This window comes from Pelodiscus sinensis, chromosome 1, assembly GCF_049634645.1.
Source record: "Pelodiscus sinensis isolate JC-2024 chromosome 1, ASM4963464v1, whole genome shotgun sequence".
NCBI classification, from domain to species: domain Eukaryota; kingdom Metazoa; phylum Chordata; order Testudines; family Trionychidae; genus Pelodiscus; species Pelodiscus sinensis.
The window spans coordinates 184,362,444-184,385,942 of NC_134711.1; the positions used below are offsets into that span (position 1 = coordinate 184,362,444).

Below are 23,499 nucleotides of genomic sequence, written 5' to 3' on the forward strand. Positions count from 1 at the left end.
CTGTCTCAGGGGTCCCTCTTGTGCTGCTGGCTGGGAGCCGCCTAAAGTAAACACCTATGAGCCAGAGCCTGCCTCTGGCACCCTAAACCCTCCCACTCCCCAGCTCCAGGTCACAGCCCCTCCTGCCCCAGGTCACCACCCAAACCTTTTGCACTCCTCATCACATTAGGTCACAACTCCCTCCCAGATCCTGCATCCCCTTCTACATCCCTCCCCGAGGCCAGAATCCTCTTCTGCACCCACACCTCTTCTCCAACCCTGCCCCCCAATCCTCTGTCTCAGGTCACCATCCAAACCCTCTGCACCCCTCCTATCCCAGGTCACAAATCCCTCCCATACCCAGCACCCGCTCCTAAACCCCTGCCCCAAGTTAAAATTCTCTCCAGCACCCCATCCCCTCCTGGATGCTGTACCCCAATCCCCTGCCCCTGGTCACAACCTCTTCCTTCACCCAAACTCTGTCTCAGACCCACACCCCCTCCTACATCCCAGTCTCCTACCCGGAGCTCCCTTCTGCACCCAAACTTGGTCCTGGACCCCGCACTTCCTCCATAGAGAAGTGAGGTCCTTGACCTTTTTCCAAATCTTAGAGTGGCCCCCACATAAAAAATTATTGCCCACCCATTATCTAAACCGATTGGGTTTTTTTAATTTTCAGGGACAGGATGAGATGGGTGTAGAACTTTGATTTGAACTACCAGTTACCGGTTAGTTCCAATGCAAATCTTTGTTAAGAGTGTCTGTACAGGTAATGATCAAACTATTATAGCAAATAGGGGTTAAAGTCAGCCAGCACACAAGACATGTATGGAGCACAGCAAATATGAATGTGAGATGATGTGGATACTTTTAACCATGGGTTTCTGTTCTATCTACAGGCGTAGGGCAAGCTCTTTATGAGTTCTACAGGTGCCATTCTAAAAGGACAAATTCTATATTATCACTGTTGATAATACTAGGGTGTTAAATGTAACAAAATGATATGACTGCTAGTTGTGTCTAGTGCACGTTTGTTTTATAGAGATACAATGGAAAAGAAGGGGTTAACAGCTAGCTATGACTGTGGCATGCTGGGAGCTGTAGTTTGCCAGCTGCAAAACCGCTGGGATTAGTAGTTTATTTCCACTTCCCCTCTGTGTGTAATGGCTGCCTGCTACAAGGTATGTTATCAGTCTGTTCTCTTTGGGAAGCTCTTATTTTTTAAATGAATCTGCGACCTAGGAGTATTTGTAAGAGGTGGACTTTCACCACAAAATGCAAACCTTAAACAAAGTGAGTTTTAGGGAAAGCTACATTTCTGGGCCTGACCTCTGATTCACTGTTGATTTGTATCTTGTGCTGACATTGCTATGAGATCAAAATAGAAACATCTTACATACATATGCAAGGTAGTTCAAAAATAGACTCCTTGCCTTGTTCTGGGTTGTGCCCATTTCTCCGTTCTGTATTTGTTGGACATTTTGAGCCTCGACTTTTGTAAGAACTCCCTCCCTCTCCAGCTCATTAACATTGTTTAATATGATTTTAAAATTCAGCAAAAACACACTTGGCTGCATGTGACCATCCTCTGAGTATCGCAACCCAAAGCATGGATGCTGAGTTCTTGGGTAAGAGAACCTAAAAATGAAACTAGCTATGCGGATTAGTAGATTTCACTTTTTCTGTCACAAGGGAGGGAAAGAAATGAATGGCAGAAAGAGAGTGAAAATTACTGTGTTGAAAAAGTTACTTCAGTTCCCTGAACTGTGTGTGCAATTCAGATGCAAGGTAGGTGACAGATGGGAGAGGACTTCCCTTGAGGTGTGCGTGTGAAGGGTTTGGGGGAAAGCAGAGGGAGCAGTACCAAAGTTGCAATAGCAGGGGAAGGCAGCACAATGAAGCAGTGTGTAGGCAGGGGATAAAGTGTGGGAAGTGGTGGGAAGCTGGTAATTGGCAACAGGAAAGCTGGGCAGTGTGCTGAGGGCTGCAAGGCAAGTGGGAAGCAATGGACGTTCTGTGTGTTAAGAGGAAGGCATACGGCAGCAGGTGATGGGTGGTTGGCTGGTAGCAAGTGCAGCAGAGGAGGTGGCATTGCAGAAAGCCGTCTGATCTAAAAGCATTGGGGCATGTTTCTAATGCGATGTACTGGGACCTCAGATTTAGCAATCTGAGGTGCTGCAAGCATTTATAATGAGATTTAAAATCGGTACACTGTCCTTTTAAATTTCCCTTTGCTTCATGCTTGATTTCCAGGATGCGGCATACATGTGAAGTTCTGTCTGAGGCGCTGGTAATAATTCTGCTCTGCACAACTCCAGGGACAAATGTCTCTGGGGAGAGGTAATTTTTGTTAGTCATTTAAGAGACTGCTCTTCATTACATTGGTCTCAATCCAGAGTAACTCCACTAGTCTCAATGGAGCAACTTATGACTTACACCAGCGCAGCCTAGAGTAGAATCTGGGCCACTGTGTTTGAGCTATAAATGCATCTGGACCAAGCTGGACCAGTATTATCATAGCACCCTGTATCATATGTGCTGGTGGGTTTTGGAGAATTGTGGGAATAGCAGTCTGGGTTCAGATCCCCTCCTGCTGCCATGTCACGCACCGGGTTTTTGGCTGGCATTGACAGCCACTGGGGGGATCTCATTCCCAGCCTGACACACAGCATCCGAGGTCAAGTTGTTTCTCTGCCTAATTGTATTCTGTAAAACATATCTGTGGTTTCTTTAAATATATGAGGTTGAGGAAGCTAGTGAGATGACCAAGATGGGGAGAGATGGTCCAAAGAAGTGGTTTCTGGGCAAATGGAAGGAGGATACACATTCTTTTAGCACAGGTTATAGTTTGCCATCACCTTACTGTAGATGCAATCCAGTAAATTCTGTTTTGCCCTTTTATGCTGCATTTCTTCTCATAGCACTTCATGTTAATGAAGCTCCGCAGTACCCGTGTTAGTTAGAACAGTATTATTAGTCCCATTTCACTGCTGAGTCAATAAAGTTCTCAGCAGGCCACAGGAGTTTCCCAGCCAACGTCACATAAGAGGCCTCATTTCCCACTGCCTTGCACCATGTGTCGTCATTTGCAGCTGTGAACAGGTGATGCAAGACTGCGTGAGTGGTGGGTTATGGTTTGGAAGCTGAGGCAGAGAGGAAGGATGGTCCAGTGGTTAAAACAGCAGCCTAAGTCTTGAGAGCACTGGGTTTGGTTCCCTGCGCTCTCATTGTGCCATGGTTTCCTCATACATAAAATGGGGATACATGCTCTGCCTTGCAGAGCTTTAGTGAGGATAAACATATTACAGATTGTGAGGTGCTATTGTGGTGGTCATTTTACATGCATTTGCACGTGTGTAAGTGACTATGCAACATGCAAGTCGTGGTGAACTGAGCCCTGGAAGTCCATGACAATGCTCATACTAGAGCTCAAGCCCCCATCGCTCACATGATGTAGCCACAAGATCTCCTCCAAAGTCCTGACCGCAAGTGAAGGTGACCTCCTTTGCACTGAGCCAAGCCTCCTTTCCAGTGCTGTTGTACTTATTAAGACAATATACATTTTCAGGGGAACACGTAACAGCTGTGTGTGGATGTTTTTATAAATTCCTAGCTTTGCCTTATCAGCCTTTGGAAAAGCAAACACGAAACTTCAGCTGTTTACTTGCCTGCCTTTCTTTAAGATATCATAACCTTGAAAGTACAATGCAGTCAGTTCCGCTGTTCATAGATACACATCCTGGCTTCTTCTGCCAATATTTAGCAGGCCTGGGTCAAGATGGGGAAGCAGGGGAACCCATGAGCTGCAAAGCAGTATTAAGGCAGGAGGGCATTGGATGTTGGGGACATCAGAGAGTGGGTATGCAACACTGACTAAGATGGCCAGTTCACAACAGTGAGTAAAGCTGATACTGTAAGTAGGAGAGATGGCAGAATCTCCTGATTCTTAATAAAAATCCCACAGTACACAGAAATGGGCCAGATTTCATTTCCACTTACCCTATTTCTGACTTCCTTTGAATTAACTTCTAATTTACATCAATTTATGGAGAATCAGGCCTAGATCTCTATAGACTTTTAAAGCATTACAAAAATCATTATGTGGCATAATTTGATAATTCACCAACCTCTTACATTCAATGTCCTGCTCTGTCAAAACACCAAAAGAAATAATAATTCCCTCAATGGCCAGACATAACCAGATCTTTGATTCCTGATTGACTCTGAGTTTTGAACCTCTAAACTCATCCACTCTTCAGAGTATTTTTAAAGGACATTCTCAAACTGAGCTGTCTCAGAGGTGTCGCTGTGTTAGTCTGTATCTGCAAAAACAACAACCAGTCCTGTGGCACCTTAGAAACTAACAGATTTATTTGGGCATAAGCTTTCATAGGTAAAACCCACTTCATCAGATGAATTGGAGTGGAGCTTACAGAAGCGTGGGTATATGTAAAGACAGCAAAAGAAAGAGAGTGAGCGGTTATCCTTAATGCAATTCATGGTCATGATGGAGTATGTGTGATTAAAAGGATTCCGGCCAACACTTTCAGGCTTGAATATCTCCATGTAGGGTCCCAAATCCTAAAAACTGATTCACGCAGGTTTGAATTCAAACCAAATATTGGGCATTATGCTCCCACAACTGGTTTCAGGTGAGCATCAGAACTAACAATCCCAAAGATTAAAGATCTCAAGGGCTGATAAATCTCATGGTCATTAAAATTTTGAAGTAAATATTTGCTTAATATTGTTTTTTGGGTTTTTTTTTTTTTGCAGGAAGTAAACCAGTAGCTACTGTACTAGTTAGCTCACACCTGCTATAATGCACTGGCATTATGAAGAGAATGCCACAAATCATGGTCAACTCCCTTATAGATAATCAGAGATGGGCTAGTCCACTCAGGGCCCAAGGAATGGGTACTTCTCGATTACTGAAAGCCCTTGCACGCAGGAGGGGCCAAGTTCAAGAGTTCATTTTCTTCATGGATTCAGTAACCCATTTCACCATTCCAAACACTTCCTTATGGGAAGAGTGAGGTTATGCTTTTGTGCCACTTTGTACGAGCTGTGCTTCTTGGATATTGGGCCTAATTAAAACGGTGTTTCCTGAACAAAATGAATGAAAGAAATAGCAAACACACACATTTTCTCCAAAAGCTTGAGCTGCGTTGCAAGCAGTCTGAGGTCTGTCTTGTGAGCACACCGCTCACTGTGCCCATGGTGAGGTAGTTAAGAAGGGTAAGAGCCTTTAGACCACTCACCTGGCTCCTGAATCTTAATCAGAGGAGGACCAGAAAGGCAGCTGTGGTGGGTGTATTGTTATTGTTTGTATGGCTCTGCAAGTGGCTAAGATGGAGTTCCCCTCCTACGGATCACATAGCGAGTCTGTTGTTATACAAACGTGGGGCACACACGGGGAGACAGCTCATAGACAGGTAGAGCATGCACAGGGAAACCTATTTAAAGTGGAACCCATGTGTCTGAAGTTCTGAAACCACTGGTTAAGCAGAGGAGAAAACCAAAATGCAGAATCTCATCCACATGCAGCTGCCTTATGGCCACTTGAGGCTCCTCAGGCATTTCTGAGCTGAACAGCAGGCTCCCCAGGGTTCATTGATAATGGGTTTATCAATGGGTTTACTTTCAGCTGCTTTGTGTCCCTACCATAGGAGGACTTAGGGATAGTTTTTTTTCAAAAAGTCCAGAAGCATATTTTCACTTCCTCTAGGTGACAGATACTAAAGACAAGAGCTACTGTAGCATTGGTGATTCAAGCTGTGAGCAAGGCTGCGGGGATTAAAAAACACAGCCTTGGTTTTGGTGGGAGTGTTTTCCTCTACTAGATCTCTGACATCTCATGGGGATATGTCATCTGTCTTCACGTCATGCTTATTAAAGCAGCCAGCACTGCATTTTTAGTTGAACAGCTGCAGGGATTTGCTGGGTCTGGAAGGGGCTGGGCCTCCTCCATACAAACACATGACACCTGTTCCAGCCAGGCCTGTCAACCTTCCGCTCCGTGTAAGGCACCCACGGGGTGTTGGGTCTGTCACTCATCTAGCTACAAAATAATCCGCTCCTGGCGAGGTGGTTCCTGACCATTCTGAGAGTAACGTAGCGGTGGGCTCGGCGTCTCCTCAGCCTGTCAGACACGCGCAGCGAGGACGTGTCAGATGCAAGCCGGCTGGCTCACTTTATTTATTTTTATTTCCCCAGATGACTGCGCCTCCACCAGGTTTTTATGAATCTGACAAACATTGCTGGGCTTAGACTGTGGTGTGACCTGTGACACCGTCAGAGATCCAAGATGGTGGCATTTAATTGGAGGGTGAGGAGACTTTTGTTATTAAAGGTAGTGGTGGGTGTGGGGGGGGGAGGTTGTTAAAGAGGAGTATGTTAAGCTGGGGGCGGAAGGGGGTTGTGTCAGAATGCATGTCTATGTTTGGAATAAATGCCATTTTCAGGCTTGAGGGAATTTAACCACAGCTCACTCCCCATGGAGTCTGGAGGCTTAACATATTTCCTACCACATATGTTCAGTGCCTTGCCAGTTTACTTTGCTGTAGGCATATATGAGTGAGGATTTTGCTGTGGGCCCTTTCAGAATGCTATAGGCAGACCCTGTTTTGCTTCTTCATACACACGGTGTACGTGGCGTTTGGCTCTGCTTCTCTTCCATTCTGTCCAGTCCCCTTTTCATAGCTGTACTGTAGCTGTGTTGTCTATACCACTCAACCCCATGTTGCTGCCCTGTATGCCTGGCACAGGTGTACCACTTAGCAGCAGCACAGCAGACACAATGTGTTTCTTGAGTAGTGGCAGATTATAATTAAAGCCATAGGCAGGTTATTAATAGTTTGGTCCTGTTTGCGTGGTAGGGTGGCCGGGTGGCCAGTATTGACCTGGACAATCCGGTATTTTCACCTCCTGTCCGGTAAAAAATTCAGAAAATACCAGACACCTAAAATGTCCAGTATTTTCTGATTTTTTTCCCTGCCAGGAGGCGAAAATACCGGACACCTGGCAACTCTACACACATTCAGCAACCGGGCCCAACCCCCAGACCCTCTCTCCCCCCACTTACCTGGTTCGATCAGGAAAACAAGATAGCCACCAGAAAAAAGCTTCAAAGGCTCTTCTTAAAGGGGCCATGCATTTTTTTTATTATTATTATTTTTTTTTTGCTTAATAACTCTTGGGGTCCTTTTTTTTCTCACCAACTTTGGTCTTCCCCCCTTTTTTTTTCTCAACAGAATTTTTCCCCCTGTGATTTTTTTTTGCGGGGGGGGGGGGGAAGAGAAGGGTAGTGGTGTTCGGTATTTTTAGTTAAACCATCTGGCAACCCTACGTGGGAGGTAAGAAATCACCATCACCTGTGGTGGCATTTGGGGCATGTGAGAGTATTGGTGCTGCTAGTATACCTAGAGATATGTGTAAAGGCAGCCCACTCTTGGAAAAACAACCCATTTACTGAGAACATGGTTAGTTTTACTAAAATGGGGCAGAACATAGTTTTCCTTTGTTTGCACTCGAAATGCAGTTCAGTACCATTTCAGCAGCACCCATTTTCGGTGGATATTTATCACATCATTGATTTGTGATGGTGACTAGAGCTTGGTTTACGATAAATAACAAATAGTTTCTTGTGCACATTTTGCCTGCACATTGCTCGGCATGATTGGCCAGATAGTTGTTGTGACTGCTGTGTGGCCTGTAGCTTATTCACAAGTAGCACATTGTGAATATTCCTTATTAAATGCCTACGCTCTTTTGGTTGGACACAGAGGTCACAGCAACCTGGGGAAGCAACTCAGCTCAACTCAACTCAGAAACAGTATGAACCAGATGGATTTTTTTTTCCATGGAGATCTCTGTATTTTACTCACAGAAAAGCAGATAACCAAAGAAATCAGACTGAAAAAGGGTATTCCACAGATCAGCATTTATTACCCATCTGCAAGGCAACAAAAACAGCCTTATCCCAGGGAACCTACTACTTTCTGTTTCTGGATCAGCTGCTTTTATGGCCCCTCCCTGGATCACTGTTTGGGTCAGAGATGGAATAAACTCAAGGTTACCTGCAGGTCCAGCCAAGGAGTGTGCAGGGCACAAGGCAGCATGCTGAGCCACGCGGCTTCCGGCCGGGTGGGCGGGGCCAGGAGCTGCACTGCGCAGGGCCCTGAATTTACGCAGTCACGTGGACCTGAGTGTGGGGGGCCCAACGCGACCGTCTCGCTTGCCTTGCCCAAAGGCCAGGCCTGGTTACCTGATCTCTGTACCTGGTCGCGTGGTGTATTTTTAGGCCCTGAATGAAGTAGATGTTTTTTTCAATACTCCCTTTTTGGACTTTGACATCTGCACAGGTATTCACAAAAACCATAGTCATTCCCCCCTTTGAGAGAAAGGCGCACACACATCCCCAAGTCTGGATCACTGTCTCAACAGATCACCTTTACAGCTCCAAGTTACGCAGAGCATGGCAGCCACTTCTGTGTGCCTTCACTATCATGGTTTGAGTGAACAAGGAAAGAGCCAGTGACAGCCCTCCCAACCCCCCAGTACTGGTAGGGTTTAGTCACCCTCCAAGACAGTGCCTTTATTTCAGAGGAGGATGGTGTCTGTGATGTGTCAAGCATTCGCCTGCAGCTCCTGAGCTACAATTCTTGACTTAACCCTGGCTCCTTTGGTCTCATACAGAGATACCTTGTGCAATTCCTGTTTTTCCTTCCATGCTGCAGTCCCAGCTACCAAGTACATAAAGATCTTCCTCAGGAGCCATTATTACCATTGCCTGAGGAGCTCATCTTTGGCATTGCTCTGTAGCTACCTGATGTCAGGTCCAGGTGAAATGGTCATCCGTTTGGACAGCAGGCTCCATGTAAGAGGAGCATTATTTGGGCTGTTGGGTAATTCAAGCAGTGAGTGCCAGGAGGAGATTTCATATTTAAGGGTTCTAGAGTTATCATTCATCATAATCCCCTTTTTCAGCTGATGGTTCTTCAGAAACTTGGGCGGTATCCTAACGCCATTGAAGTCAGTGTCAAAACTCATGGAATACATAAATTTCTAGGAAGGCCAAAAATTTTCTGCGCAGCCCAGAAAAGCAACTTTGATCATGCTTTATGTCTGAGATGAGTGTGGGGGAATCAGGTGAATCTTCACAGTTACCACTGAAAGTTTGCTTTCTGCAGATCTCCTGCAACATCCCCTTAGCTTTAACAGTTGTGCTAATAAACTAATTCATTGGCAAGCAGAGAGAAAAGAGGTGTGTACCTCGTCAAAGCAAATTCATTTACAAATTCAGATGAATTGAGGGAAAGTATTTTGCAGTCAGCATCTGAACTCTGATACACATGGCCTGAAATTTTCCATGGGAAGAATGACGTGCTGCATTGCCATAGGATGAACAAAGTCTTGAATAATACCACTTTCATCGGGAAGTTGCATAGTATGCCATCGATGTGTTTTAAATGTCACAGTGGCTTGAGTATTGAAGAAACTCTGTTGAAATGTATTGTTTTGTATTTCAGGTTTTGGAGAATTTTCCACTGCTGATGTACATTTTGGCAGCTAAAACTTTAATTCTGTGCTTAGCATTTGCTGGAGTAAAAATTTATCAGAGTAAAAAAATTGAAGCAAAAATGAAAAAAGAACGTGAGGCGAAGCTTAAAAAAGAAGTGGAAAAGAAGGAAGATTGAAGAGTCTTATAAGGTATAGAATTATTGGCTGTATTGGTGTCAGAGTACAGCAGGAGGGCATTATGCTTTTATAGCTCATTAATATGTTTTGGCTCTGTTCTAGTTACATGCACATGTTATCTTGTTCAACATCACTTACCTTGTAACCGGATAAAAATATTTCCTGTGGTGTGGGTTGGACCTCGCTGGTCTGGCACCTGAGGGAATTTGCCGGGCCAGGGGAGGTTCCCTATGATCGTCCTCCCAGATCACTGTTCACTCCTCTTCTGGCTCCAGCTGGCACCTTTGCCTCTGACCCAACACGGCTGGGCTACCAGCTGCTGGCCCTGCTGCTGCCAGCTCTGCTGGGCTTCTGGCCCCGACAAGGCTCCCAGCCGCCCTCCTGTCACTGGACTCCTGGTCCTGGGACACTCTGGTCTAGGAACGTCCATGGTTCTGCCAGACCATGAATGTCGCTGGACCAGAGAGTCCAGGTTTAGGCAGGTGCACACTGTACTTCAGCACATGCATGTATGTTGAGTGGTTCATCCTTTACCACTGCCACAATGATCATCAAAAAAGTCAGACTGCAATTCATGACCTGTAAGAGATCTCAGTACAAGATTCTCTTTCTGCTGTGTACAGGCAGTCCCTGGGTTATGTATGAGATAGGGACTATAGGTTTGTTCTTAAGTTGAATTTGTACGTAACTCGGAACTGGCTCCAGATTCAGCCGCTGCTGCTGAAACTGACCAGGGGCTGACTACAGGAAGCCCGAGGCAGAGTTGCTCTGCCCCCAGCTTCCTGGAATCAGCCACTGATCAGTTTCAACAGCGGCTGAATCTGGAGCTTGGGACAGAACAGCTGGGGCGCTGCCGGGTAGGTCCCCCCAGTACCAACCCGGCAGCACCCCAGCTGCTCTACCCCAGGCGTCCACAACAAAAGCCTGGTCTGCTGGGGGGGGGGGAGCGCCCTAGCTGCGCCCCCCCCAGCAGACCAGGGACACCCGAAGCAGCTTTTCTCGCCCCGGAGGATGCGGTGGCGGGATCACTGCGCGTCTGGGTGGTCCCGCCGCCTGCGAGTTCCGGGGCGAGAAAAGTCCCGTTCGTAAGTGTGGATCCGACATAAGTCGGATCTGCGTAACTCGGGGACTGCCTGTATTCTCTTTAGCTGTTTTGCCATGAGTAGCAGAAAACAAGTTTAAAAAGGACTTGGCCAAGGGTCACCTGGGTGAAAATTCTCTAGTCTATATTATCACATAAGATTGAGCCCATAGCATGGAGAATTATAGGTGTACTAGTATAATGCAAGAAAAGTGTTGTCTAGTGGTTAGATTATATGACTGTAGGGGGATCAAGAGACATGGGTGCTATTTTCTGTTCTGCCACTTGTTTGCTATGTGACATTGGACAAGTTTTGCTCTGTGCCTTCGTTTCAATATCCGCGAAATGGGGATAATCTGACTTCCATAGCGTAAATGAAAAGTACTCTGAAATTAGCAGAACTCTTGGTATATTTTTAAATCAAGCATCACTCCATGTAAGAAATTAGTTTTGATTTTTAAAACCGTTAGCAATTTGGGCCCACATCCTGTCATCAGTATCCTTCTGGAGCCTTGAGCAAAGTCATGCGTAAAAGCTAGTGGCGAACTATGGCCCTGAGAATAAGTTGTGAGTGAGCACTGGTATGCTCCTGTAAACAAATATATATAGATATATTAGTGCGATACATGAGGGGAGGCCACATGCCCCACAGATTTTTTTCATTACATACCCCACAATCCAGACAGGCTGCTTGGTGAATTGGGGGGTAGGTGGCATGTCCTTCAAAAGCCCTACTGACCGCCCATGGCATCGCTAGCTCAAGTTGTCCCTGCACTTTGGGCCCTTGGACACTGCCCTGCTCACCTGGCTGTGGTTATGATCTTGCACTGAGGTGGTTCCAGTCAGATCCTGACAGGCACTCTCCCCACAGGGGCAGCTCCTACAGCTCCTGTGCTGGCTTGGCTCTCTGCTCTGGGCACTGCAACCTCCAGGTTTCCAGTGCCCCTCAGGTTTGGTCCCAACCTCCTAACTGGACTAATTTTGTGTGAGTAGTGTCCTGGCCCATGGGGTGACAGTACCACTCACTCACATGTGACCTACCTGGACTCCCCTCACCGTGGCTCTGGGACCCTAGAAGTCTTAGTGCCCGGAGCAGGGCAGTGAGCCCAGCCAGCGATGGAGTCGCAGGAACTGCCACGTGACCCTTCAAAACATTCTGGTGACCCAATGCTGGGGCCCTACCCACAGGCTGGGAAACCCGATTTAGGCCGTATGTTGTAAACAGAGCATATTAGCTGTTCTTGCTCATTGAATCATTGTTTTTTCTCTTCAGATTTCCTGACATTTGGCAGCTTATGTGGCTCCTTTCCCAGGAGGATGAAGACTTCCCTCTGATGGAATGATGTGTCCAAGAAATAAACCACCCTCAAGCAGCATTCACTCACCCTGCACCCTGACTTTTTGTACATGTAATGAGAAAATCCATCCTCTATTTGTACAAAAAAAGGTTCTTCTGTAGGAGTGGCTTTGGTCTCTGCTTACCAGAAATGCTGCACTTAAGTTGGGTCCTGTATAAGAGACTGTTCTTACAAATCAACTGTGGAGTGCAGTAAGACAATCAGTTTTAATGAAGAAAATACATTGAAATCCACCATCGGTGCTATAATCAGGTAGAGCTTGTAGGAGGCAGACGAGAAAACCCCAAGCTGTTCTTGTGTAACCTACATCCGTCCCTACTGGATGTTGTTCACTGTCCCATCTAGTGGCATTTAGCTCATTTAAAGAGCGAAAAAGAGTAAGCTCTAGAGTCTTAGTTGAGAGCCAAGTGGCTTTTAGCTCAAGCTGTAGAGGCTCATGCATGAAGCTCCAGAGGTCCCACGGCATTACACTTGCTCCTTTCGCAAAGCAATCAGGGCTATCTACAGAAGAGAGAATAGGGGAAGTCTAGTTCCTCCACTGGAGCCAGAGGAACCAATCCAGGGTGTAAACTATGAGAAGCAATATCTATGTCTTCCTAGATCTACCCTACATGCAGCTCCAAATGCACATGGTGCTCTATTGTAATAATAGTGCATATCAAACCATAACTGTTAAAACTCAGCCATTTCTGTCCTTTTGGGACATTGGAGGTTTCTCTTGCATTAGTTTGCTACATAGAGAACATTTGAACATAGCTGCATCTTTTGAACCTTGGCCGGGTGCTTTACTTACACACACAACCCGCACTCTGGCTTTGAAATACAAAGTATTCGTATGCACTCACTAGTCATTACTGCATGTGCGTAGCACTGAAGCTAAGCAAAGAGAATTGACTAACAAGGAATGGCTGGCTAATCTACAGCTAGGGTTGCCAGGTATCTGGTATTTGTACCTTCTGTCCGGTAAAGAAATGAGAAAATACCAGACATATAAAATGTCTGGTATTTTCTGCATCTCCTGGCTCGGCGCCCAACGGACACGTGGCAGGGGAACAGCCCGGCAATTAAAAGGGCCACGACTGCATTTTGGCTGCCCAGTACTTTTTTTGGAGGGAGGGGGGTGTCTGGTATTTTTGGTGAAATCATCTAGCAACCCTATCTACAGCAGAGACATTCCACTCATCGTAGAGGTTTAACTATTGTTGTGGGTGCATAGAGATACCAATAGTTACAGCTGCCTCAATATTCCCATTATAAAGGATCATTCATCAGTGGCTTATAACTTTTCAAAGTTTCACCTTTGTGACTGAAATCTGAGAGAAAAATTGGGTCTGTGGCTCTGAGGGCAGGATTTGTACCTTACTATAGCAGAAGAGGTGACCATCAGTGGCTCACTGCCGCCCTCTCTCTGCAACTGCCTGTTGTTGCACCTGGTGAAGTCAAGCTAGCAAGTGGTAGCTGTCAAAGGCTGTGGAGATATTGCGAGTGGTGTTTTGTTAAATGCTTGTCTAAGGGAGGTGCAGCCCTGGGCAAGATGCTTGGGTGGGTTTCAGTAGCACAGAATTACACAGGCTTCTATAAATGGTGATGACTTTTTATAAAACCTAGGAGTCAAGCTAGCTACCTCAGTGATAGTCACTAACAATGCATATTTTGTAACACAAGGGACAGCAACTGGGATGGTGTGGAAAGATGAAATCGTTTGTGGTGGGACAGGATTCCTGCTGCATCTTTCACTGTCAGTCTCCAGCCACTTTCAGCTGACAAGCCTGCCTGTCTGTGGAATGTTTATGTCCTGCCTTAGGCCACCATGTGCCAACCACGTGAATTGCAACAGCTCCCATATCTGCCTCTGGCTCCTGTGTGGGTATGAGCATGGAGTGTAGTCTCTAATTCTGCTCCATTCTGCTACCCCGTCTGGGGGGGAAGCACACACAAAAGATATTTAATCAAACTGTGAGGCTCAAGCCGTGTTAGATTCATTTGGAAGCCCACTGGTTCCAAGAGGATATCATGTTTTTTCAGGAAATAACTGAACACATCAGAGAGGATATGCCCACATATTTAGGCCATATCTTTAAGGCCCTTCCCTGATGTTTTTTAGAGTTCTGTAGCTAAAATCCCCATTTTAGGAAGTAGCATACATGGCTACAATCCAAGAGCAGATTCATAAACAAACTTATCATAGTAATCATTTGACTCTTGGAGCGTGGGTCTCTACTCTGAACTGTGATTATGTAACAATGTCATCTCATTCCTCAAAACAGCTTCTGCATGCAGATTCAGCAAATAAAGAAAGAAACTGAAGTTGGCATTAGAATTTCTGGGGCCACAACCTGCCTTTGGGGAGGGAGGGAGGGGGGAGACAGTAAAACAAAGGGCTATAAAACAAACCTCCCTGTTCCATGGGTGGAGGAGGCGAGTGAGGAAGCCAGTGGGGAGTCGGTGTGTACACACACACCCACACCCTCTGATTTTGCTGCCAGTGCTGCTCTGCAACTCAGAAGGCTGGCCACTCCCATACTCTGTGCCTCAGGCGTACTCTGAAATTAAGCAACCCTACCAGAAACAAACATGCATTCACTTAGCAAAAGGATGGCGTGGGTGTTTGTGTTCCCAGAAATGTTAAAGGTGTGCCAGTGTTTATGCTACAGAAACAAATGAGTAGGGATAACAGATGCATGAGCATACAAGTTCTTTTCTACCAGCCCTTCTGAAAGGGATACATTATGGAAGGTTTCCCTGCATTTGGCCCATACTGCATATGTGAAGAAGAATCAGGGACAAATAAGAACATCTTCTAACACCAGGGAGCCATGGAATCTCGGATTGGGTTTGGATTTCTTATTCAGAAGTTCTTTGGTTTCAACAGAGCTATGTATTTTCAGTGAATCACCTGAAAAATGCCAAGTTGCTAGTGTTCTTTAACTATGTCTTTTAACTTTTAGTATTGACTTTCCTTCTAAACAGTCCTGCACTATCACATGATCTGAGCAGCGACAACTCTGTATTGTCAGATGATTATTTTAAAATATGTTTTTAAATGTGTCTGCTTGGAGAGCCTCAGATAAATAGGACTGTAGTAGCTGCAAATTATTTAGAACGGTTATTTTTCATTGATCATAAAAATGATAGCATGGACTTCCATTATTTTACATCTGTGTTGCTTGTTTTTTAGTGCTTTTGCTTGAAGTTTGAATTCTCAACCCCTTTTTCTATTCCCTTTTTCACTTTTCTTTTTTTCGGTTTTATAACCACTTGCTCTATGCTCTCACTTTATATATAATTTGTTCCCCTTTTACTATCCTATTCCTTTCTCTTGTGACTTCCTCTTTCTAATTTCTGTTTACTCCCCTTCCCTCCACTCCATCCCATCCACAATGGGATTTGCTCCATGGGTTATTGTAGCAATCACATGAAATTGTCAAGTACCAATCTGAACTGAGAAGCACAGTTAAGGCTTTGGGAGGTGGGAGCTTTCCCATTTCACTCTGAACGTGAAGTGGAGTGGAATAATATGTGCTTGATAGCCGCTTGTACTGACTTGCTTTGAAGCTGGTCCTTCTTTAAAATTGTATTGGCCATTTCCTGTGTTAAACCTGAGCATTCCTGTAGCCCTAGGGCCAGCACAGATGGGAAGGGCTATAGAAGCAGCTACGGAAGTAGCATCTTTCAGCAGCCGCCTGAGGCTAACTTATAGAGTGGCATGAATGGATTCCAAGAGACCACCACAAAATAAAGTCTGTCATAATGTTGAGCCTTTGCAGAGCATAGGAAAATGACAAATCCCAGAGGCCATCCTATAAAAATCAAGGGCTGTCTTATTGCTAGAGAACACTGGAAACTTATTCCTATTTCTTATGTTTGCCTGTGGCTCTTAGAGCAGTGGTGCGCACCCTTTTTGTACTCGTGACCCCCAGGAAAATTTTGGCTGAGCAATAAATAAATAGATTAAAAAAAATTTTTAAGTGCCTTTAAATGCCGCTCCGCTCGCCTGCTGCTTCTCCCCACCCCCACCATGTGTATATCAGGTGCTGAGCTGGGAAAAGAAAATATCGTCCGGCCCAAATCACAGCAACAACGGGTTGTGTACTCTGTCATAGAGTACACCGCTGTCACTTGTTCTCACACAAAATAGCTGAAACGCAGGCAAACTATCCAGGCAGACTATTCTAATGCCCCAGAATATGTGTGTAAAAATAAATTGGGCTTATGATTAATAAATAAAAATGTGAGACACTTCCCTTTTTCCCTGGTCAGCCTTAATGCCCTACTAAATTTCCATGCATGGAATACTTGGGCATATTGTTAGACGACTACGAAATTTGGTATTGATCTAGTCATTGCATTCCTGCTTCATGAACCGGAGCAAAAAGTTTTCATTGATAGACTGCTCCTTGAAAAAGTGTTTCCGCTTCAGAACCAATTAGCTGGTGAGATAGTATGTAATTTGAAGCTATTTGCATTCCGGCTTGCCTTGAGCACTGGCTCTTTCATCAATATTAGAATTGGCATCCAGCTCTCATGTGACCTCTAACCTTTATTCAGAGTTTCTTGACTTTACAGTTTAATCACACAGGCTACATCTACACAGCTGTGTTATTTCGGAATAATTGACATTAATAAGTGCACGTCTAAAGTACAAAAGTTATTTCGACATAATTTCAAAATACTGTCAAGCTGGAGGACTTCTTACTCTGACTCCTGTAACCGTCATTTTATGAGGAATAAAGGAAGTCAGAGGAAGAGTGCTCTTTCTCGGACTTCCTGCTGTATAGACAGAGCCAAAAGCTGAAATAAGCTATTTCAACTTGAGCTACACAATTGATGTAGCTCAAGTTGCATAGCTTATTTCAGCTTTAGCCCTGCCCACAAAGAGAGATGGGGACAGAAATTAAGATATATGCTTTGATAACAAGTAGGCTAGGTCTAGACTGGCATGATTTTCCGAAAATGCTTTTAACGGAAAAGTTTTCCATTAAAAGCATTTTCAGAACAGAGCATCTAGAGCACTTTTTGCGGAAAAGCGTCCGTGCCAATCTAGACGCGCTTTTCTGCAAAAAAGCCCCAATCGCCATTTTCGCGATCAGGGCTTTTTTGCGGAAAACAAGTCTGAGCTGTCTACACTGGTCCTTTTGCGCAAAAGTTTTGCGCAAAAGGACTTTTGCCCGAACGGGAGCAGCATGAGTTCGTCAGTGCTTTTGCGGAAATTCAAGCGGCCAGTGTAGACAGCTGGCAAGTTTTTCCGGAAAAGCGGCTGATTTTCCGGAAAAACTGGCCAGTCTAGACAGCCATAATGATCAAAAGTATTGGATTATACTACAAGGGCCGTAGCTGGTGAGACTACAATGAAATCACAGCAACTTAAAACCATATAAAGCATTTATTCGACTCAGCCATGCAAGTTTAAATGCCCTCTGCTGGGAAATGAATGCATGTTATTTGTTAATAGCCTATTATTACCACATGATTAGTAATAGAAATTGCTTGTCACCCTAAATGATCAACCCAGTCAGAACTATATAATTATGGATTATTTGTATTACTGTACTGCCTGAGGAGCCCTAGTCATTGGCCTGAAGACCACTGTGCTTGGTGTCCCCAAGATCTAAATTAGCCATTTGGTTTTCCATCAACTTATAAGGTTCCAAAATCCCATAGAGAATGGGTTGCAATTGCTCTCAGTTGTGCAAAATAATTTAGGATGAAAAGCTCCCGCCTGTGTTAAGCTTTTAAAAGCTACTGGGTTACTGAGACACACACCACAAGATCTTTCTTCTGCGATCAGTGCAATACAGGCAGTCCCCGAGTTACGCGGATCCGACTTACGTCGGATCCGCAGTTACGAACGGGGCACTTCCTCTCCCTGGTCTCGAGCAGACCAGGGAGAGGAAGCAAAGCGGCGGCGGAACGCGCGGCCAGCTGACAGCCCAGACGCGTCTGGGCTGTCAGCTGGCCGCGCGCTCCGCTCTGCTCCCCCCCCCCTCTGCAGACCAGGGGGAGGGGGAGCAGAGCGGAGCAGAGCAGAGCGGCGGAACGCGCAGCCAGCTGACAGCCCAGACGCTTCTGGGCTGTCAGCTGGCCGCGCGTTCTGCCGCTCTGCTCTGCTCTGCTCCGCTCTGCTCTGCTCCCCCTCCCCCTGGTCTGCAGACCAGGGGGAGGGGGAGCAGAGCGGAGCACGCGGCCAGCTGACAGCCCAGACGCGTCTGGGCTGTCAGCTGGCCGCGCGTTCCGCCGCTCTGCTGTGCTCCGCTCTGTTCCCCCTCCCCCTGATCTGCAGGGTGGGGGGGGAGCAGAGCGGAGCACGAGGCCAGCTGACAGCCCAGATGCGTCTGGGCTGTCAGCTGGCCGCGCGTTCTGCCGCTCTGCTCTGCTCCGCTCTGCTCCCCCTCCCCCTGGTCTGCAAACCATGGGGGGGGGGGGAAGCAGAGCGGAGCACGCGACCAGCTGACAGCCCAGACGCTGTCAGCTGGCCGCGGGTTCCGCCGCTCTGCTCTACTCTGCTCCCCCTCCCCCTGGTCTGCAGACCTGGGGGACGGGGAGCAGAGCAAAGCCGCGGAGCCCGAGGGCAGCAGGATAGCCACGGCGTGTCTGGGCTGTCCCGCTGCCCGCGTGTTCCGCCGCTTTGCTCCCCGTCCCCCTGGTCTGCAGACCAGGGGGACGGGGAGCAAAGCAGAGCAAAGCCACGGAGCCCGAGGGCATCAGGATAGCCACGGCGCGTCTGGGCTGTCCCGCTGCCCCCGTGCTCCGCGGCTTTGCTCCGGATGCCTGTGGTACAGCAGCTGGGGCGCTGCCGGTTGGTCCCATAGCGCCGCTCTGGGTGCCACTGGACCAACCCAGCAGCACCCCAGCTGCTCTGCCCCAGGTGTCCCCTAGTCAGCAGCTGCTGAAAATGACCAGTGGCTGACTACAGGAAGCCCCTGCCCCGGGCTTCCTGGAATCAGCCGCTGATCAGTTTCAGCAGCAGCTGACTTGGGGATGCCTGGGGTTCTTAAGTTGAATCTGTATGTAAGTCAGAACTGGCGTCCAGATTCAGCCACTGTTGAAACTGATCAGTTTCAGCAGCGGCTGAATCTGGACGCCAGTTCCGACTTACATACAGATTCAACTTAAGAACAAACCTACAGTCCCTATCTTGTACGTAACCCGGGGACTGCCTGTAATGACAAATTTCATTCGATGGGAAGATTCTCATTTGCTTAGCTAAGGGTCTTTACTTGCACTGAGTAGTGCCTGACTCTGCAGATAGTCCCACTGACTTCAGTGGGGACATCAATGGGAGTAAAAGGTGTCTCAATCTGTCCCTCAAAGAAGAACACAGTTATGCAAGTGAGAGGCACATACGCTCAGTAGAAAGGTGCGGAATTGGTGAAGCAGTCCAGCACTTAGTTTTGTTCTAGTGTTTGGTTCATATTCTGATCTTACGTCTACCGTAATAAATCCAGAGTAAAGCAATGAAGTCATTGGCTGTATTCTGGATTCACCCTAGACTAACTCAGAATCTTGCCTCTGCTTATTGCTTGTCTAGAGGTGCTTTTCGTTTCGTTGTGTATTGTTTTCTTGTGTATAGTGTAATATTATTGTTTAAAGGTCAAGGAAGACGTTCCACCTAGTTGCTTCACTAGTTCAGCTGAGACTATTAGACTGATGATCTATAAGACCCGGGTTCAGTATTGGGCTTTGGCATGTCTATGTGCAGTACATAGCTGTTATTGTTCAAAGATCAAGAAAAACATTACAATAGTCCTGTATATCATCCAGCTTGTTAAAGAAATAATGAACCCTGTGTTGGCTGTGCAGTTATTGTCCTTCATCGCTCAAGACACGCTGGGCCTGATTCTCTTCTCAGTGTTATTGCTATTTAACTCCATTGACTTGAGAGAGGAACTACTTCTCATTCACACCAATTAGGCCCATGCTACTGGAACAATAAAAGCTTTTCTTCACATATATTTTCTACTCCTTCAGTAACGTAAATGCCATTCCCATTTACAGTGTTTAAGTCTATCACTACCACTTCTTCATCTTCCACCTCCACAGAGAGCAGCACTTTTTAGTACTGAACACAAGATGAGAAAAGGAATCCTTCTATGCATATATTCATAAGGTACTAGAAAATATACTGTAGGGAAATGATACTATTCTGACTCCTCCCTTATCCCCCAAGGGATGGACTAGATTTCCTAATTAAGTAATTTACATATCCATCTCTAATTTCTATGTTATATAATTTCCACAGATGGAAAAAGTAGGATGGATTTTCAGTGCATCGATCAAGCCATTCAAATAAACATGCAATACACATTTTTCCAAAATATCTGGTGCTGATCATGGTCAGATACTGGTCTGAAGTGATATGCCAATACCTATGTTTTATGTTAAAGTCAACTTAACTTGAATTCCTCTGGTTTGTTTCCCCTGTAAAGCATAAAAATCATTGGAATGTACACCTCAGCTGTACTTTGCTCATGAATAGATCTCCCAAAATGGTCAGAAATAGGCCTGAGCTGCAAAATTCAGCTGCAGATCAGGAACCAACTCAAAATTCCCTGAAGGTCAAGTGTTTTTATCTCTGGAGTTTGATTTGATGAAGGAAAAAGAAATATTCAGACTCAGGTCAGCATCCAAACTCATCCCATAATCAAGCTGTTTGGAGCCTTAGTTTTGCTTTGGGACCATTTCTGTGATTAAGGGAAATCTATCTGCCCCAGAACTTACACACCACTTACCAACCTAGTCCTGGATCACATAAAGAGATTAAAATTCAGATTTACATGATCTTTTTATCAACATAATTGTTACTGTCTCTGTTGGAGGCTGGCATCTAAGAAGCGAAGTGGCTCAGCAGAGCTTGCCCACTGGCTAATTGGTCTTTTATTTTATTGAAGAGCAGTTGATGTTTGCAGGAGGAAACCCTCAAGCAAATGTATCAAGGTAGTAGTTCTCCCATCTCCGCACTTTGTTTGTCACTATTTTCCATTTGCTTGGGGTCATCTTCTCTAGTCCTTTCTCAACCAAGTCACTGAACAGGATACACCTATAGGAATAAGTTCTCTCAATGGACCTCAGACAAAACTCCTTCCTGTTGTTGATAATAAACCACTTCAAAGAAGACCACGCTACATCCATAGGGTGGAGATAGTTGTAGGGCAAAGGCACGGAGAGAAGCTCATGGCCATTGGCTTGTGCAATTTGAGGGCAGCACTCAATGCTGGACATGTAAGTGACTGATGGAACCTGTGGGTGAGTTATTGTCTCCTTAGCAGTGAATTCTTTTCCCTGCAGCTCACTAGGTTGCCTCTTCTCTCGCACCACAATGATGCATTGCCCATAGAATTTGTTCAGAGACTCGCACAATTCCTGAAAGATGTCTTCATGCTGCTTCATGGGCAATTCATCTCTTAGCAACAGTCTGTATCTCCATGGCACCCAGCCTTGACTGCTTGCAGCATGAATGAGTGTCCACATTGGCCAGTTCTGGCCGTCTTCATGCGATAACTTTTCCCCTGTTATGAGACTTTCTGAAATATCAGTTTCTCCTAAGAAGATGGTGTTGTGACCATTAAACTGCAGAGTCCTCAGAGTTTGTAAATACTTCAGGCACTGCATCCTTGCAGCAGTGTCAAAGGAACCTCTGTGAATGATGTGCTTTAAAAGAGGATTTATGAAGCGATACATGTTGCTTCCCCCCCCGTACTTTGAAGTTCACAAAAGGTTCTGATGATAAAGGGTAAGAAAGTGATGATCTCATAATGGCTTTCATTACACTAGTGTTATTCAGTAGCATCATAACAGACAAAGGACATGGCACTGGCATTTTCAGATGTCTGATTAAAATTCAGGGAGATATCAGTAAATAATAGCTCAGTTACACTACATAAATCATAGTTGTGCAGCAAGCTGTAAAGGACTGTGTCAGCAGGATATTTTTCATTTTGAAAATCATCCTGCTCTTCTCCTGTCTATCTCCCCATGTTTATTCATTTAGCCCTTTTCAGCTTAGTGTGGCATTTGCCTCTCGTGGTAGTAACTAGGCCACACAGAGAGGTTGATGAGCAAGGTACAACATTGGTTAAGAGGGGTAAGTCTTTTAGCCCACACCATACAGGCAGGGATGAATTACAGTCTACAGGTCCAAGATTTGGTCCCACGCATCAATGGTCAACCAGGGGTGTGATGGCTGAATTTGAAAAAGAGAAAGCTTGGGAGTGGGGGTGTTAACACAACCGCTGGCTGAACACATATGCCAAAGTGGCGGCAAGAGTCCTTTCGAAGGCAGGGCAAGTAGAAGGCTGCTAGAGGTGGGTTTCACAAGAGGATCTTATGCCTAACTGCCATTGTAGGTGACTAAGTCCAATATTTAGAAGCCACTGAAATTCACAATCTCCTGCTCAGCTGCCACCCAACCCTCTGGTGCTTAAGGCTATATCTATACCACAAACAGCCTCCCACAGTGAAGGGGGAAGTCCTGAATGTCTACTCGGGTAGTTTTACTCATGTAGCATGAACCCAAGTCAACAGACCAGGCCCTGGGAGTTGCCATGGCAGGGTTGAGGTTTTTGCTGCATAGACATACCCTACGTTTCTACCAATAAAATGCCTGGGCAGGCGCCCAGCCGCCTAAGTCCAGAAACTGCCCCGCAGCATGGTGCTAACTTATTTCTATGCCCCAGAGCGAGTCACAAACTAGGGATCCCTTCTGTCTACATCTAAGTCCTCCTTGTGAATCTAGCACTAGTTCTTACCCTAGGAAGCAAAGCAAAGAAGTGGGGAAGGAAACGGTGATGAGAGGGAGAACTAAGGCCAGATTGGGGATGCAGGTCATGTGGAGATAGGATGTTGGTGGATCACCTTCATCTCTGTTTCCCCTGAAAATTGGCATTTATGTGGTTGGGGGAATAGAATGAAGAAAGTTTTTGTGTGGAGGGCTGAAAATGGGAGAGGTGTATTTTGAGACTTAATTATTATCAACTTTCCCCCCACCTCAAGGGGTACACAGAAATTTGTTTCTGCTGCAAAAATCTGTAAGTGCTAACCTTGGGATTGCTAACTTTCTCACTTTACATGTACCTACTTGGCAGATAATCAGGTTTCTTGGCTGGATTACACAAGTAAATTCTCTGGCATGAATTCTTCAGTCTCTGAATATTGTGTATATGTTCGTGCCCTCTCTGAACAGAGCATACCATCAGCCTACACAATCACTTCTGTAACATTCCTCTCCTTACCACTTCCATTCCCTAAGTGGGCATTCACTGCCTTTTTTTTTTTTTTCTGTGAATCAGCTGGTGAGAATTCTGTCAGCCCACAATACATGTGAAGGGAGGGCAGGAAAACCATCACCAGTGACTAATGCAGGTGAGCTGTCACCCTGGTTTTGAA

General features: G+C 45.8%; 2 protein-coding genes across 5 annotated transcripts; one reads left to right on the top strand and one right to left on the bottom strand.

The window, feature by feature from the left end:
* The first annotated feature begins 1,102 nt into the window (after positions 1-1,102).
* On the top strand, positions 1,103-14,424 carry SMIM11 (small integral membrane protein 11). 4 transcript variants are annotated; one of them, XM_025186101.2, is made up of 6 exons: positions 1,104-1,160; positions 1,536-1,607; positions 2,233-2,319; positions 6,196-6,307; positions 9,510-9,690; positions 12,033-14,424. In XM_025186101.2, the coding sequence occupies exons 4-5, from the start codon at positions 6,287-6,289 to the stop codon at positions 9,675-9,677; spliced, it is 189 nt and encodes a 62-aa protein (XP_025041886.1). In that variant the 5' UTR covers positions 1,104-1,160; positions 1,536-1,607; positions 2,233-2,319; positions 6,196-6,286; the 3' UTR covers positions 9,678-9,690; positions 12,033-14,424. The 4 variants fall into 4 exon arrangements, with proteins under 4 accessions (XP_006126077.1, XP_025041886.1, XP_025041887.1 ...); XM_025186102.2 differs by lacking the exon at positions 2,233-2,319 and having other exon boundaries at positions 1,143-1,160; XM_006126015.4 differs by lacking the exons at positions 1,536-1,607; positions 2,233-2,319 and having other exon boundaries at positions 1,103-1,160.
* Positions 14,425-20,880: 6,456 nt separating this feature from the next.
* C1H21orf140 (chromosome 1 C21orf140 homolog) lies at positions 20,881-21,849 on the bottom strand. The gene has a single exon (XM_006126013.4). The coding sequence runs from the start codon at positions 21,793-21,795 to the stop codon at positions 21,034-21,036; it is 762 nt and encodes a 253-aa protein (XP_006126075.2). The 5' UTR covers positions 21,796-21,849; the 3' UTR covers positions 20,881-21,033.
* Between the last annotated feature and the right edge of the window lie 1,650 nt (positions 21,850-23,499).